This window comes from Callorhinchus milii, unplaced genomic scaffold (assembly GCF_018977255.1).
Source record: "Callorhinchus milii isolate IMCB2004 unplaced genomic scaffold, IMCB_Cmil_1.0 Scaffold3, whole genome shotgun sequence".
Lineage (NCBI taxonomy): Eukaryota > Metazoa > Chordata > Chondrichthyes > Chimaeriformes > Callorhinchidae > Callorhinchus > Callorhinchus milii.
In genome coordinates this window covers 32,868,244-32,886,469 of record NW_024704744.1, presented here as the reverse complement: position 1 = coordinate 32,886,469, position 18,226 = coordinate 32,868,244, and the positions used below count along the sequence as shown (strand labels likewise).

Below are 18,226 nucleotides of genomic sequence, written 5' to 3'. Positions count from 1 at the left end.
TTCCCATCCTCACCAAACTCCACTGACTCCCAATACCTCTGTGAAGCAATTGTGATTCCTTTCACAATCTTGCACCACCCTATCTATGCAATCTTCACTTGCACTTATCCTGGCCCACAGAGGGAGAAACTCCCTTCTCTTTAGCACTCCCTTCTCTAGAGCATTTCTTCACAAGCAAGAGGACCCGGGTTTGATTCCTGGCCAAGGCGAAACGTTGGGCTAGTTTCCTTACTCGAATTCAAGATCCTCATCTTCACCTACAAGGCCATTCATGGCCTTGCTCCCTCCTACCTTTCCGACCTACTATCCCTCTACTTAACTGCCTGTACCCTCCGTTCCTCTGGCTCCGGTCTGCTCCACATCCCCCGCCCCAACCGCCCTACCATCGGTGGCCGGGCCTTCAGCCTCTCAGCCCCTAGGCTCTGGAACTCTATCCCCCAGTGCCTTCGCCGCTTCCTCCCTTTCCTCTTTCAAGGCCGGTCTCAAGACCTTTCTCTTTGACCGTGCCTTCAGCTCCCCTCTCGACTCTCTACCCCCCTCCTCGCTCCCTCCCTTCCCTCCCCTCACCCTGACCATTTCCTCCCTGCTCGGGTCCTGACCCAACTGTCCAGCACCTTGGGAAGTCCTCCCGACGTGAAAGGCACTCTATAAATGGAATCTTGTTGTTGTTGTTGTTACTCGACATACCTCTGTTTACCTAGCAGTAAGTAGGAATCCGCTTGTTAGTCGATTGGTGGATTGCTTTTCCGGGGATAAAAATCCCTTCAAAAAAAATTTTAAAAACATAATAATAATTTGGTCACGACTGTTTGTAGGACATGGCTGTGCATAATTGACTGTCCCATTTTGCCCACAAAATGTACAGTCAATTCACTTCAAATAATATTCTGTGAAGGGCTTTGAGACATCTCGAAGACGTGATAAGGCACTATATCAAATGCAAGGATTAACAATCCCCCAATTAAAATTGGTCATTCACTTCACAGCTGTTTGTTTCTGGGACATTGCTGTTGCTAAATTGGCAGCTGCACTCACCCAGAAAACATAGTCAATCCACTTTAGAGTAAAAATCCCATGAAATGATTTAAGATGTTATCCTGACGTGAAAGGCACTATATCAAATGTAAAGATTATTTATTAATTGATGTGAAATGTGCAAGCTGTTGTTGAAATAATGTGTAACCCAAAAAAAACAAATATACATCACAGGTCTGGTCTGGGGTCAATATGGGCAAAATCAGCAGCTAATCATACTAATACTCCTTTCATTTGATATAATGCCTTTCGAATCAGGAAGATATACTAGAAGTGTTAAAGGCTATGAATTCAGGTACAGAGTGAAAAGTTATCATAGATATTGAGTCTAACCTCCTTTGTACATGATTTTGATCCAAGTGTAAATTATTTTTCCAAAGTAATTACATTACTAAACTGATCAGTATTGTAAAGTAATAATTATATCACACCCATTCCATGAGTACAGGCATCATACGGTTAACATCACTGTCACATAAGTGTAAATTCTATAGGATTCTTAAACTTGTTCTGTTCCTTATTTTAAGGAATACCTTTATAAGAACACCAGAAGATGGTGCTCTTCTACAGGCAAGTGTATTGCTTCATTCCTAGCGCCGCCATTTTATTTTGAACTTGAGGAGAACGATTCTATTTTGTAAATTACAGGTCTCCAAATTTTTGCCTTTAATTTTGCATTCCCTGCAGTTATGTACCTTTGAGACCCTGATCTCCCTCACCAAAAAAAAAGTATTTTTTCTCAAATGGCTGGATGGCTTCAAGCCCAGTTTGTCCAATTTCTAAATGTAATCTTTTGGCCTACATTGGGCTCTATATCATTGTTTTGCCTTTAATTTTGGAGATACGCAGCAGAACATGTAATGATAGCCACACAATCAGAGTGTGTAGCTGTGTGCTTGGTCTCTTTGATTTAAGTGTAGGTACAAAGGGTGTCTCCCTCATCCTTCAATCTTTCAAATAACTAATGCTGCAGATATCACTTATATTAACAACTATATTATAGCCACTGAAAGTTCAAGTGACATCCTGTTTTATTCATTTCTCTGAACTGTTAAACTTACTTTACATGAAAAAAAATCACTATAATATCATATTATAAATCATCCTAGCATCCTTTAAGTGAATTGAAGCAATAATCCAGCCTTGTGATTCAGACAATGAACATAAACCATTCAAACACTCCAGTGGTTTATGACATAATTTGAATCTTGCAACTGGATTTCACACAAGTAATTTACTGAAATGCATCAAATTTCCCTTATCTAGGGAACCTGCACAATCCCAAAAAGCTTATGAAAATCTTCCATTGGATAATAATATTATTCCTTACAATTGATATGGCCCCTTTCAAATCGGGAAGATGTCTCAAAGCACTTCATAGGATTTACTGTAAAATGGGGTGACTCTGTATTTTGTATCCATCTATCGGCCTTTGTGACTTATTTGATTTTTACAAATTATTTTGACTGCAGCTTTTTCGTTCCTGGAGCATTCCATCATAGGGTTATGGCATTAAATGGCCTCTTCACTAAGCACTCAGCTTCCATTTTTTCTCCTTTCAGACGACCCATCATATTTGCCACTGAAATTTTCTCCACATCTCCCATCAATCTTAACTAACTGAGCAAAGTGTCAGCCTACTAAAAGTAACAATCAATGCTGGCCTTTTCACAGTTTACAATGTACTTTGAAACAACTGCTGCTATAGGTATTCTTTACTACAGAAGATCAATTCAAGGTAAGAGTTGAAGAGATCGAAGAGGATTGAAAATTATAAGTTTGCAACAGTTTGTGCTCTAGTTTGCACAGTCATATTCAACAGAATATTTGCCTACAAAATATGATCTTTACACTGAGACATTAATGGTATATAATACTGTGGAGTCCTGTAGTTTAACGGTTAGAGCACTCGCCTCGCAAGCGGGAGGATCTGGGTTCAATTGACAGCAGGGCAAATCGTTGGGTAAGTTTCCTTACTCCACATACCTCTGTTTACCTAGCAGTAAGTAGGAACCCGGTTGTTAGTAGATTACATTTCTGGGGTAATATCCCCTTCCAAAAAAATAATAACAATTTGGTCACTCAATCCACAACTGTTTGTGGGACACTGCTGTGTGCAATTGGCTGCTGTATTTTGACCACAAAATATATAGTCAGTTCACTTTAGCTGCTCCCTTGACCTGATCCCCACCCCTCTCATTACCTCTCAGCTCCCTTTCCTCACACCTCTATTCTCCAACACCAACAGTCTCTCTCATCTGGCAACGTTCCCATCCCCCTAAAAACACCAATAATCACCGCCATTCTGAAAAAACCTTCCCTGGGTCCATCCTTGCTTTCTAACTAATATCACATCTCCAACCTCCATTTTCTTTCCAAGATCCTTGAAAGAGTTGTTGTTCCCAGCTTCACTTCTTCCTCTCCTAGCATTCCCTTCATGAGCCCCTCAAATCGGGTTTCTGTGCTGCTCACAGCACGGAAACTGCTCGGTCAAGGTTACAAATGACATCCTGTCCATCTGTGACCAGGGCTCCCTCTGCCTTCTCATCCTTCTCGAACTCTCTGCTGCCTTCGATACCATGGACCACTCCACCATCCTCCACCACCTCAGCACCTCAGACACTGGCAGCATCAGCATCCACGGATGGACACTCCACCGCACCAAGCCAGTCAGGAACCTAAGCATCTTGTTCGACCCTCAACTGTCCTTTCTCCCCCAAATCTGTGCCATGACCAACTTTGCCCTCCCTACCTCCACAACATTACCTGACTTTGCCACTGCCTCACCTTCAGGCCACCAAAACCCTCATACACACATTCATCACCTCAAGGCTCAACTAAGGAAACTCCGAACTTATCGGCCTCCCCAACTCTTCTCTCCATAAGCTGCAGATCATCCAGTATTCTGCAGATCATGTCCTCTGCCACACCAGGCTCCGTGACCCCATCACCCCCACCCTCACCCGGCTCCACTGGTTCCCCATCCCTCAGAGGATAGAATTCAAAATCCTCGTCCTCACTTTCAAGGCCCTCCATGGCCTTGCCGCCTCCTACCTCTCTGGTCTGCTGACCCCCTATCAACCGGTCCGCTCCCTGTGTTCAGCAGGCTCCAGCCTGTTCCATGTCTCCTGCCCAACCCCCCACCCCCCTATCATCGGTGGCCGGGCTTTCAGCCTCTCTGCCCCCAGCCTTTGGAACTCCATCCCACAATCCCTTTGCTGTGCTTCCTTCCTTGCCTCCTTCAAGTCACGACTCAAGATTCTCCTTTTCGATCATACCTTCAGCCACCCTCCTACCCCCTCTGCCCTCCCTCACCCCAACCCTGCCTCCCCACACTCGGGTCCTGATCCCTGACTGTTCAGCGCTTTGGGACGTCCTCCCAATGGGAAAGGTGCTTTACAAATGTAATTTTGTTGTTCTTGTTGTTTACAGTATATGCAGTAAGCGCTTTGAGACGTCTCAAAGATGTGATAAGGAGCTATATCAAATGCCAGGATTATTATTATCATGTGAAGCGCTTTGAGATGTTCTCCAAACCTGAAAGATGCTACATCAATTGTAAGGATTATTATTATTATGATTTCCTTTGCACTGAGGTCTACAGGCAGTTAATCACCCAAATTTGGGCACCCTCCATTGCCTTCATTTCTATTTCCTCCTCTATAATTCCACGAGAGGTTTGTGAAAAATGAAATGTGGCATTTATGTTAAATGGGGCTGAACTTCCAGTTTGCTACTTTGCACATTATATAGTATGTTCCTGTATTTCTTTCTTCATCAAACGTCAAATGGTTAGTAATTGGACCGTCAATAAATTGACTTTTAATATTGGATTTATTCATTTCAATCCACTAAACTGCACATTCCACACATAGGTCCAAAGTGCAAAAAAAGTTAAATTAATTTATTTAGCAATTTTGCCATATTTCCCACTACTTTGCTTCTCTGATAGATTAATCACACCTCTGCTCATCTTAACATCTAAAAATCCTCTGAAAACGCCAGATTTGTGAAGAAATTCTAAAGTTATAATAATGAATAACCATTACATTTGATAAAGCACCTTTCAAGTCATTGAGACATCTCAAAGCACTGCACAGAATTTTACTGTAAAATGGAATGACTATTCTTGTGGGGGAATGCAGCAGACAATTTGTGCACGGCAATGTCCCACAAACAGCCATGAGGTGAATGGCCAATTTTATTTGGGAGATTATCAGATGGGACACCTGGAGAAATTCCTTTCTTTTTTCAAATCAGGCCAAGGGATCTTTAATGTCGACCTGAACAGTCAAACAGGACCTGAGTTTAACGTCTAATCCAAAGGACAAGCACGGCATTGGAGTGTCACCTTAGAGTGTATAAGATAAGCAAGATATTAATAATAACAAAAGATTGTAGTAAAGATAATACTAATCCTTGCATTTTGTAACATGCCTCATCACGTTAAGAACATCTCAAAGGGTTTCACAGAGTTTTTATAAAGTATAGTGATTGTGTATTCATCGTGGATGAGGGATCAATTAAAAACTGCCTCATGTCTGCTCCTGCTCATGTAACACAAACTAGATTCATGTTGCTATTGTACTTCAACTCTGTCTGATACCAATCATTTATCAGAAGCATTGCAACATACTTCTTTACCAGCCGTTCTTTTTTATAACCTATTTGACACAATTTACTTTTAATGGAGAAATGAATTATCTCCTGTTTTGGTCCAGTTAACCCAAAGTGAAAAACATGTGAACATCCATAGCTCCAGGCATCAAGAGGATTAGGACACTGACATAAATCACTCTGAAGGACTCCTGTAAATGTCTTAATTAAAAATCTGCCAATATGGCCTTCAAGTAAAAGATGTTCAATTGAGATCAAAGTTTTTTTAATATATTATTTTCCAACATAGAATACGTACTTTCAGTTTCTTTAGACTTGGCAGCATTCATACCAACCTTCTTTTCTATAAAAAAGATAAAGGAAACTGTTAATAACCTGAAAGTAAATTAATGACTACATTCAGTGATGATTTAAATATTACTTAGAGGTTCAACTACAAAATACACAGTCACTATACTGTACAGTAAATCCCGTGGAGTCCTATAGTTGAGTAGTTAGAGCACTCGACTCGCAAGCGAAATAATTCCTTAAAAAAATAATAATTTGGTCACTGAATCCACAACTGTTTGTGGGACACTGCTGTGAGCAATCGGCTGCTGCGTTTCACCCACAAAGCTTACGGTCAATTCACTTTACAATATATTCTGTAAAGCGATTTGAGACATCTCAAAGCCATGATAAGGCACTATATCAAATGCAAGGGTTATTATTATTGTTATTATTATTATTATATCAAATGCAAAAGTTGTTATTATTATTATTAGGACTCAAAGTAACCCAAAAACTGCATTTAGTGGAGTGCAAAATGTACTTTGTGCAGTTCTTTACAGCTGATTATACACAAACAAATTAGATAGGAATATTGTATTTATGTTATGATCCATGGTACTCAATTTGGGTTTTATTATTATTTTCAGCAGAGAGCTTTGCCTTGACTAAACAGAGGATGGGTTTTTTCTTGGGATGGGCAGTAATCCCTACTGCAAACTGCATGTTTTTCAGAAAAAAATAGGGAATGGATCAGCTGTAATAGTCCCAATGACCTGACAATACTCACTATGGAAGTTTGTGAATGACACTTGGTAAGATATAAGAGAGTGCTCATTATGTATAGAACTTTCTTATTAGTGTACGTTCAGGACTTTTAGAAAAGTGGAGAAAATTGGAGTTGGGAAAACAGTTTGGGGAATTTCTGTGCACTTCTATCAAACAAAATTGTGCTATTGTGAATCTATGCTGAAACAGTCCTGGAAATACAAGGGTGAAAGAAGTAGTTGACAGCTATAGGATATGTCCTGTCACCATGGTCAATAAGACAGGTGTTGTTTACCATGCACAGATTCACTCTGTTTCTGTATCTTGCTGCCCTTCAGATGAATGGCAACCAGTGTTCTAATACATCAGATCGAAGAGTCATGGGAGATGTTTGGGTTGATTGCCATCTCAAAATTCAGTAACAGTATCCAAGAACAACATACTGGTGGTGAATCCTTCTCTGTCAGGTTGGGGACCAGCAGCTGGATTGCAGTATGAAGGAGGTACCGGTTGTGCTGCACTCTCTGCATAAAGATTATCCTTTCATTTCTGTGCTATGATGAACTATTAATTCTTTTTTGCATTACATATCCAGATGTTCATCATGCTTTGGAAGTTTTACAGTGCATGAATGATTCATCGATGAATATATAAATGCCATGAGTGTTTATTTATCCTCATATCACTGCTTCCATGTATGTACACAAGATGGTTAGAGCTGTCTAGTTGTAACCTTTTATTATACTCTTGAGTTTATACTCTTGAGTTTATACCTTGGTCTGCTGGGAACTTTATTCTGAGTGGTTTCAGTTTAGCTGCTTTCTTTCTCAATCTCTTTTATATTTTGCCTGTAATAAAATGCTGCATGTGTGGTACATTTTACAAATACCTTTCTGTTGACATATGTTTATATTACAATACAATATATTACAAAATTACATTTGTAAAGTGCCTTTCACATTGAGAGGATGTCCCAAGGTGCTGAACAGTCAGGCATTAGGACCCGAGCGGAGGAGAGGGTATCATGAGAGGTGGAGGGCAGAGAGGATAGGAGGGTGGCTGAAAGCACAGTCGAAGGAGGCAAGGGAGCGAGTGAGGCGAAGGAAATGTGGGATATTAGTGTAATAAGTTATTTTCTCAGATCTAATAGTATTTGCATTACTCACAACAACAACAACAAAATTACATTTGTAAAGTGCTTTCAGTCAGGAGGATGTTCCAAGGCGCTTAGAATAAATAGTATTTAAAATTTGGGTTTAGATATATACCATCAACTGGACACAAGTAATTGGTTCCTATGCCAGGTAGCTCCACAGTACTCCAGGCACTGCTGATGATAGCTCAGCCAGCCTGTAGGGACAGATGGGACAGGGATTCTTCACGTTCGGCTGCTGATAACGCTGCACCCAAAGCACAAACAGATAGAGTGGTCCAGCTGAACAAGCAGCGGGATAGCTTGCCAGACAGCAATTTCAATGACAAGTTATGCAGTTTTAGCTGGTTAGACTCCAGCACTATACCAACATACACTCAGGTCCCCAAGCCCTGGCTCTTTCCAGCCTGTGCCAAATACTCTCTGGGATTCGGTAAGCAGGATACGTCCCTCCAGGGAGAGAGTGCGCATTCCATTCCAATACAAGAGAATTTCCATGTCTAGGTGGGATGCATGGAATTCTCAGTTTGCTTTGAATGCTATTTAGCATAGTGATGAGTTTCTGTAGGTGTCAGAGAGCCATATTTTAATCGGAGGGATCTAAAAGTATAGAAATTAAATTACATTTGTAAAAGAAAACCTATTCTTAACTGTTCATTATAATTCGCTATTTTCAAAATGGTATCAGTTCCTGGTCTCATATTGGTCTGTGGAAAAACACATAATGTTACTCGTCAATATCTTTATTTCAAGCCACCAAACATTTGTTTTTTCCTCTTTTTCCTAATGAAATCCTGTTAACCTTGTTGAGAACTGTTACTGACTATTGATTATTTCAGCAATTCCATTGAATGGCACACTTTCATCCAAGGTAGTGAGTGTTATTGTCACACATCAGCATCATGTACATCTTTTGGTGATCCATTAATTAACTCAGAACAATTGCATATTGCAGTAAATTGCAACAACGAAACAGCCAATTCGGTCCAATTAGTCTATGCCAGTGTTCACTTGAGCCTTCACTCTCCCATTTCCTCTATTAAACTCCAATTTGCTTTATGAATGCAAAATAGACCAGTTACTCATGGTTTTGTTGCAAGAGAAAAATAGACTCCATAAAGACATAATGAAAAGATCACACGTTTTAATAATCGGGGCACAGGACAATGATAGACATCATTGTGTGCCTTTGAAATAAAAATAAAAATCTCTTTACCTTTGATTTCCAAGTAAAACTGTGTGATTTCCTCCATAATAATAACATCTACCTCCGTAAAACAGGCTTAGCCTGTTTATTTTAGAGCTTTTCTCTGTATTGTATGCCTGTCCGACTGATTCTGTGCTCAGTTTTGTTCTTTATTGCACTAATCAATGCATTAGTTGCTCATTACAAGGCCTTTTAGTGCTTCATAATGTCTTTTCCTGATTGGTTACTTAAATCATCTAACCTGATATAGCATTGGGCTCCTCAGCAAAATCTGACAACTTATTGTTTTTGCTAATAATGTTGATTTACCACCTGATTTATTTTTTAAAGCCCCAATGATCGATAGAATGCAGCATCCTCGCTAATACTGTTTTCCCCCGAGAATTGTGTTTCGCTATAAGCTGTGGCAAAAGGTCTGCAGTTTGTATTAGGATCAGAGTAACATCAATTGGTTCTAACAGCCAAAGGCTGTTATTAGGTCAGATTACATGTCCGAGATGTTTCTTAGACATATTTATCTCAAGTTTCAGTCTGTTTATGAGAGAGGTTATCAAATACAATGTACAGAAGCCTGGTTAATGACAGAAAGGTCCATCAGGCACATGCAATAACCTCCCAGCAGGAGGTTAATAAGAAAATGGTAATGAGCTGTAATGATCATTGAAAGTAAAACCTCAGGATTGAAACCAAGTGTCATCAAAAAGAACGCAGTATGATTTTTTGCAGATTATATTGTGACAATGAAGAGATTGTAGCCGAAGGAAATAATTATCACTGATTTTGCTCTTATTGTAGTTGGTATTATTCTATTATAACTTAAGCATCTACTATTTTTATTCTAAACCCATTTTACTCTTAATGTTACAATACGACTGACCGGGTGTCCAATAATAATGTCAATGCTATTAGTTTAATATAATGAAACTTACATTAGGGAATACTTAAGGTAGTTGCGTGCAAATGTTATTATCATGATGAATTTTCAGTTAAAATTTACCTCAGTTCTGTTCTTTCAATTATTTTTAGTTTAAATAGGGGCAATGTCACAGCACAATGGTTTTTACTGTTTTTATTCGGATGATCATAATACTGCTGTGTGATAATTACTGCTCATGTTGTTATATTACCTAATTTTCAATAATAGAATCGACAAATCTTCCCCTTTGTGCTCCTTTGTTTCATGAAAGCTTTCCAGTTAAACGTCACTCAAGGATGTTTAACAATAAATTCTGGACTTGCTAGATGCATTCAATGGCGGATTAAGAAAACATACTACCTGGTGTGGTCATGAACCATATTAAGGAAGCTCCAAATACAATTTCAGGTCACCATGAGTTATTCTCAATTATGTCAGCACCGCAATTGGCCTCAGTGTCCCTCGGCTGAGAAGAGAAAAATCATCCAGGATTCTCAATTGAGAAACCGAAGGGGAACTGAAACCCATTGTGCATTACACCAATATCAAAGAGAATCAGATAAACAAGTAAGATAACAGGGTTTGGTATCACCAAGAGTACACCTTGAAAGTCTGAGAATTGTTTGAGATGGAAGATTGATGAAGACAAGACAAGAACTTCCACTGTCTTGAGGGAAGGAATGAGTTGGAGTAGTATGATGAATTTTGATTTAAGCAATAATAATAATAATAATAATAATAATCCTTGCATTTGATATAGCGCTTTTCACGTCGGGAGGACGTCCCAAAGCGCTTCACAGAACACACTGTAAAGTGAATTGACTGTATATTTGTGGGCGAACGCGGCAGCCAATTGCGCACAGCAGTGTCCCACAAACAGTCGTAGATTGAAAATGACCAATTTATTATTGTTTTGTTTTGGAGGGATTATTATTAGGCGTGTGAAGTAAGGAAACTTGCCCAAGGTTTCGCCCTCTGCCTGGAATTGAACTCAGGTCTCTCGCTTGCAAAGCGAGTGCTCTAACCACTGAGCTACAGGACTCCAAGCAAGGAACAGAAAGAGTGTGAGGGATCACAGAATTGAAGCTAGGACAAGTTCAAAGGAGAGATGCAAAGGAGAGATGGCCATAGTAGTATTAATAAAATATGAAACAGGCAAGTGTGAAAGAGGATTGTTGGCTGATACCAAGAAGAACTCCCTTTGATTTTCAAATAATATCATCCACCTGAACAGTCAAACTGGACCTCAGTTTAATATCTAATTTGAAGGATGACATCTCAAACAATGCAGCACCCCCAAGAAAAGATTCAGGATATAGGCCTACATGCTCTACTACTAGTTATGTGAGTGCCCTAAGGGTTTTGTTCTGCTATGATTCAGATTGAAGAGCTAGCATAATTTGTCAACTATTTATCTATGTGTTACACCATGCTCCATATTTACATTTCTTTTAGCACATTCTTGGAATGAGATACAAAGAAGCTTTTTAGAGACAATATATTCTCCATGATTGGTACATCTTCCTTTCTGTAGGCAGTAGTGGTGCATATATTTGCTGACGCCTTAAAAATCTGTGCAAACACAAATTACTAGACAAGCGAGAAAGCATCGGGCCCAATCATATGAGTTATATTCATAGCCTCAGAGGTAGACATGCTTGTCATGAAAGTGGCTTAGACTTGTCTAAGTGGAAAAGCTTAATCACACTCCAAAGTCATGCTCATAAATGAGTTTTAAAAAATCAGGACCACATTGCCAATTTTGCATCATTGACCTGGGAAAAACATTTTGCGTGGTTGCGGGCTGCACATTATATCAGTTGACGTGCCTATGATGGAATCCTGTACCTTCGTGGTTAGAGCGCTCACCTCACAAGCGAGAGGACCTGGGCTTGATTCCCAGGCAGGGCAAAACTTTAGGCAAATTTCCTTACTCCACAAGCAGTAAGTAGGAACCTCGTTTTAGTTGATTGGAGGATCACTATTCTGGGGGTAATAATCCCTTCAAAAAATAATAATAATAATAATATTTTGGTCACTTCAATCCATGATTGTTTGTGGGATGCTGCTGTGGGCAATTGGCTGCCGCATTTCGCCCACAAAATATACAGCCAATTCATTTTACAATGGATAATGAAATGTTTTTTTCTCCCCTGTCAGGGTTCTATTAATTACTTAGTTTATGTTCTATTTACTCCTTTGTGCTGATGACCGCTCCAGTAATAACCCCTTCAAAAAACTGCTCCAATCAAATGCATCTTAGAACAGGAACTGTCAATTTATACATCATTCTCCATCAATGACAGATTTTGTTTCCAACCGACTGGAAATTGATGTTGTCTGCTAACAAATAGTCTTTTTCCAAATCAAACTTGGATTTCTCTAATAAGTGTTAACATAAAACATATGCCAGGAATGGTGGTTGAGGCAAAGACACTGGGACAATTAAAAAAACGCTTGATGCTATGATGGGAGGATGGTTATTCTGAAAGGATTAGATCAGATGGGCTAAAGGGCCTTCTTTGCCCGAACCAATCTGATGATTGTGTGATCTTACATATGGTTGTTCAGTATTTGAGCTGAAGTAAACCATTACTTCATGTAACCTATTGCAGTGGTGATCACAAAATATAGTGGTTTGCGACTATTTGTGGCCTTTCTCCCCTTTACCTGAGGAAGATGTTTACTCTTTATCCTGCTCCACCTGCAGTTATATAGTGAAGAGAGTTATATTAAACGGAAGTTGTTGTAGCTGTTGTTGTCTATCTGTGTCCCTCAGACTGTCTGTTCCATGTGTATTGCCAGCATTGTTCCCTTTCCTTCTCCTCTGTCCAGTAAAATAAACCAATGGAATGCTATGAACACACATGCTTATCCCAGCAATGATAGAGTAAGTTAGTTGGGGAGAAAGTCCAGTTGGGTTTACATTTTCTCAATTAATGAAGCATTACAAGACGTCCAGAAATTGGCCAATTCTTAAATACAGCCTTGATTTTGAAGTCAGTTTTCTGTTAGTTGTTTAAATAGTCGAATAGTACCGAACTATTTGACTAGAAATATCCACAAAAATGTTTCCTTTTCCTTTTTTGTTCAGTTGTCTTCCTTGAAGGCACCACGGTTCCACAAATACCAGAGGGTGACTGGTAACTCACACCTGAGCCTTCATTGTGTCACTGGTACCATCATAGCTAAGCCTAATCTTGTTCTGTCTTAATGTCGACAAACTCACGTTCTAGTAGAGTCGCCCAGATAGAGATGAGGAATGAAAAACCTGGTTGAATTGTAAAATCTATTTTTCATGCTGAATGTTATCAATCGGCAAATTGTATGGATCAACATCTTGCCTATTTAAATGCTTTGAGGCAAAGTTTATTCCATTGAATTACCACTTGATGTCTACCTTGTTCCTCAGTGAGCCAGTGTAGCAAAAATTATGAGATGTAATAATTAACACAGCATTAAAAAGGACAATTCAAACTTGTCGTAATGATTGCCAACAGGTTTGGGAGTTAACACCTTACCACCCCCTCCCCTAGCATAACAGGTTGTCTTGAGGCCATCCAAGTTACTATTTTTATTGAAGCTGAAGTCGGGAGGTCGTTCCTCCCAAACCTGTCACAAACCACAGTTTTTATCATAATCTTTGCCACAATGTTTTATTTTCAAACTGTTAGTGGGAAGTATTTGAAAAGTGGGCATTTTGTCCAGAATACCCCTTTCCAGTCATATCACAAATTGGACAGAAAATTGTAGGCTGTGGTTGTTAAAGAGATTTCAGACAAAATATCTGCTCTCAAGCTGCCTCCGACCAGCAGTCTGAAAGCATAATGCGGCATGTAAATGATTGACAATAGGCAGTATGTGCAAAAGAGTACAATATTTAGTTTGTGCGGCAATACAATTGACTACTTGTTCATTTAGGTGTGATGTATTTTTGAGGCAGCAAATGTACCTCAAGGCATCAGTTAAGAAATTAAGTTCTGTCAGTCCTGGTTGGTTCAGATCCCTTATTGCTTAAACAGCTCAATGGCTCTCTTTAAATGTTTGATGTATATGATTCATGCCAGAAGAGTGCTTCTGATACAACCTGGAGGAGGTGGATTGAAGAACAGTACAATTCATACCAACTGAGTATAAATATTTTCCTAAGTATAATATTTAGCGCTAATAATTTTTAGAATAACATGTAGGATGTCTCATGACAAAAAATATGTATGTAGGGTAAATGTATTCAGTTAATATCCAGAATACCAGTCAAGCCCATTCTGCAGATAATAATGGCTCTGAAGTAGATTGCAGAAGGGGAGGAAAAGGAATAATAATCCTTGCATTTGATATAGCACCGTTTTAAGACATCTCAAAGCGCTTCATAGGATATACTGTAAAGTGGATTGACTGTCTATTTTGTGGGCGAGGTGCGGCTGCCAGTTTTGTGCACAGCAGTATCCCACAAACAGCCATGGACTGAGTGACCAATTTTATTTGGGAGATTGTTTGCTACGATACCAGGGGAAACTCCCTTCCATTTTCGAATAGTGCCACAGAATCTTCAACGTTCATGTGAACAGGCAGACGGGACCTTGGGTTAACGTCTCATCTGAAGGATGGCACCTCTGACAATGTAACAACCCCAAACCCCAGCACTGCATTGGAGTGTCAGCTTAGACCATATAATTCCAGGCCCCAACGTAGGGCTTCAACCAACAACCTTCTGACTCAGAGCAAGAGTCCCACTACAGCTCCAGACTGACACACAATATACATATTACTGATCATTCACTTCATGGTTGCTTGTGAAACATTGCTATGCACAAATTGGATGCTGTGTTCACCTACAAAATACTCAGTCACTATACTTCATAGTAAATAAACTTTACAGTGCTTTGAGATGTCCTCTCAAATGTAAGGAATACTATTATTATATATTTAAATGTATATACAGTGGAAGCCGGTTAAGCCGGATGGATCGGAGACGGACATTTTGTCTGGCTTAAGAAGTGTCCAAGGTTAGCCAAAATGTCATTTCCGCCCAGCAGAGGAGCACTTCCTCCCTCCCATTACCATTCCCATTGGATGGGAAGGGGCACAATTAGGGGCGGCCTGAGGTGATTGACAGTCTGCAGTCGCTTGTGAATGGATGGGCTCCACCCATTGACAAGCGGCTCAGCTGTCAATCAATTGTGATTTCCCTCCTGTGTTCTTCCCCGTTCCTCCGCCTCCTCACTGATCGACAGCCCAACTCCAGCTGCTCGTGAATGGCTGGAGTCTGCTGTCAATCACAATTTGACTCTTCCCATCGACATCCTGGAGCCTCTCATGGCTGAATGGACACACAGAAGGTCCGGGTGAGTACAATCAGTGGTGACCAGTGTGGCATTTTGCCCTGGATTTTCATCTGAATTAACAGGCATATTTAGAGCAGATAAGAATAGAAATGAATCGGGGACTGGAGTTTTGTTCGATTTACCAGACATCCGGGATTAACTGGTGCCTGGCAAAAGTAGATTCCACTGTATTTACAGTATACATTTTAATAACAAGCTGAAGTGCAGTTAAATTGTTTGGCCAGTTACTCAGATTTCCTATCTTTGAGAATTTCTTTTTGGGATTTCTTTATGTTTACTTACTGTTGTTGCCTGCCAATCATTGGGCATAAAAGGTTAAATTATGTGGACAGGTTGCATAAACTTGGTTTCTATTCCCTTGAGTTTAGAAGATTGAGGGGTGATCTGTAATTGTAAACGCAATCGGCTGCTGGGTTTCGCCCACAAATATACAGTCAATTCACTTTACAGTCTATTCTGTGAAGCGCTCTGACACGTCTCGAAGACGTGAAAAGCGCTATACCAAATGCAAGGATTATTATTATCTGATTGAGGTTTTTAAAATAATAAAGGGATTCGACAGGATAGATACAGAGAAGCTATTTCCTTTGGTAGGGGAGTCCAGAACAAGGGGACATTTAGGAGTGAAATTAGGCAGCAGTTTTTCACCTAAAGGGTAGTAGAAATCTGGAACTCTCTCCCACAAAAGGTTGTGGATGTTGGATCCATTCACATTTTCAAGATTTAAGTGGATAGATATTTGTTAGGTCAGGGTTAAAGGAATATGGGGCAAAGGCAATTAATTGGAATTGAGGTACAGATCAGCTATGATCTTATAGAAAGGCAGAACAGGCCCTAGGAGCTGAATGACCTACTCCTTTTTCTGTCTTTCTATTCACCCTGTGCTTGATGCTTTCAGACTGCTGGTCAGTCAGCCTGAGAAATATACTAAACAGTAATTATGTCCTGCTATATTGTCCTGTGGCTGTCAATTATCAGCAAATTCTTACGAGTGAGATTTATTATCACAAAGAGTGATATGTGTCAAAACAAATGGAGCTGTATTCACTGATAAGTGATTTACATCAAAACATTTTTTAATAAAAGGAGTTTTATATATAGACCCATGAAGTCATGTAATCATAAATTGTATGATTTCATGGGTCTATACATAAAGATACTGGTGGGGTATATAATATACAAAATACACAGTCAATCCACTTTACAATACATTCTGTGAAGGACTTTGAGATGTCTTAATGACATGATAAGATGCTATATCAAATGCAAGAATTATTATTTGTATTTATAATAATAAATAATAATAATAATCTTTGCATTTGATATAGCGCTTTTCACGTCTTCTCGACATCTCAAAGCACTTCACAGAATAGACTGTAAAGTGAATTGACCGTATATTTGTGGGCGAAACACGGCAGCCAATTGCGCACAGCAGTGACCCAAACAGTCGTGGATTGAAAATGACCAATTTATTATTGCTTCATTTTGGAGGGATTATTATTAGGCGTGTGGACTAAGGAAACTTGCCCAAGGTTTCACCCTGCCTGGAATTGAACCCAGGTGTCTCACTTGCGAGGCGATTGCTCTAACCACTGAGCTGCAGGACTCCACTATTTATTACCAGTCATCTCCAAAGAACTGTATAAGAAACACAAAGTGTGCCCTGACATCCCATTAACAGGCTGTAGTGATTTAATGGTGGATACTCACATCCTCAAAGGATTGTTCATGCAGAGTCTGGAACATTCAAGAGGGAAGTAGATAAATAGTTGGCTAGCATAGGGATCGGGGGTATGGAGAAAAGGCAGACAAATGTTATTGTGTTAGACATAAACTGTGAGCTAAGAAAATGGTCAAGTTGACTCAATGGGCTGAATGGCCTACTCCTGTTCCTATGTTCAAATATTGCAGATTCCATAAATCAGAACAGGCAGGACTGGGATGTTCACTGGGATGTACAAAAACCTCACTAAACTAGTAATTTCATTATAGGGCTCTATTGGGACTAAGTGGTACTTCTGTCTTCAAGAAATAAGCCAATGTTAAGCAATTATAACCATTTAACAACAATTTAATTGCCACTATAATCTTCTGCTCTGGGTTTAATGTTGTGACCATGCAAGAATACAGGTTAATGCATAATAATGTGGTGATTTGGATCCATAAACTCAGAGCCTGTGTTTATAATGCACCAAACTAAAATATGGCCACTGGTCAGACTGTTACTGATATCACTTCCTGGATGGCATGCATGCTATGCATATATATAGATATGCGTTTCGCCCACACGTATACAGTCAATTAGCTTTACAGTATATTCTGTGAAGCGTTTTGAGACATCTAGAAGACGTGAAAAGTGCTATATCAAATGCAAGGATAATAATAATAATATGCACAAGAAGCACTGTTTTCATGACTTCATGTGTGCTGGCATGCACGTTACATCACTTCCAGCGTGCCGTGTCATTGGTATTGCTTCTTGCTTAAGCACACAGCAAGCCAGCCAGAAGCCAGAGGTATACGTGGTGCACTCATGCTATAAGGGGACTGAAGCACGTTACAATGGAGTTGACCTGTACTACTAAGAAAATATGGTGTAACATTCCCAGGAGATATGGGAAAAACATAATTATTTTAACAGTACTGCAATGAGTAACTGAGACCTATGAATAAGCTCTGTAGCTTTGAACTGTCACATGAAGAATGTCTTTCAAGCAGATCTAGTAAATGTAGTTGGATCAAATAGCAATATTCAGCACTGATTCATATCTATCTTTATTCCATTTCCATTTTTCTACCAGAACTTTGTATGAATTGATGAGACATATAGTATTATGGAGACACTACTGAGAACCATGAAGCAGAAATGGGATACAAGGAGGAGGTAATATCACAAGCTCGACCCACAACAACATTTG

General features: G+C 39.6%; 1 protein-coding gene across 5 annotated transcripts in view; it reads right to left on the bottom strand.

Moving 5' to 3' along the window:
• Nucleotides 1–18,226, bottom strand: part of trdn (triadin) — a 258,959-nt gene that overhangs the window by 116,370 nt on the left and 124,363 nt on the right. For all 5 annotated transcript variants that reach the window (XM_042333199.1, XM_042333200.1, XM_042333201.1 and 2 more), the window contains exon 12: nt 5,951–5,995. In XM_042333199.1, coding sequence (XP_042189133.1) covers nt 5,951–5,995 — 45 coding nt within the window. The remainder of the gene's footprint in view (nt 1–5,950; nt 5,996–18,226) is intronic.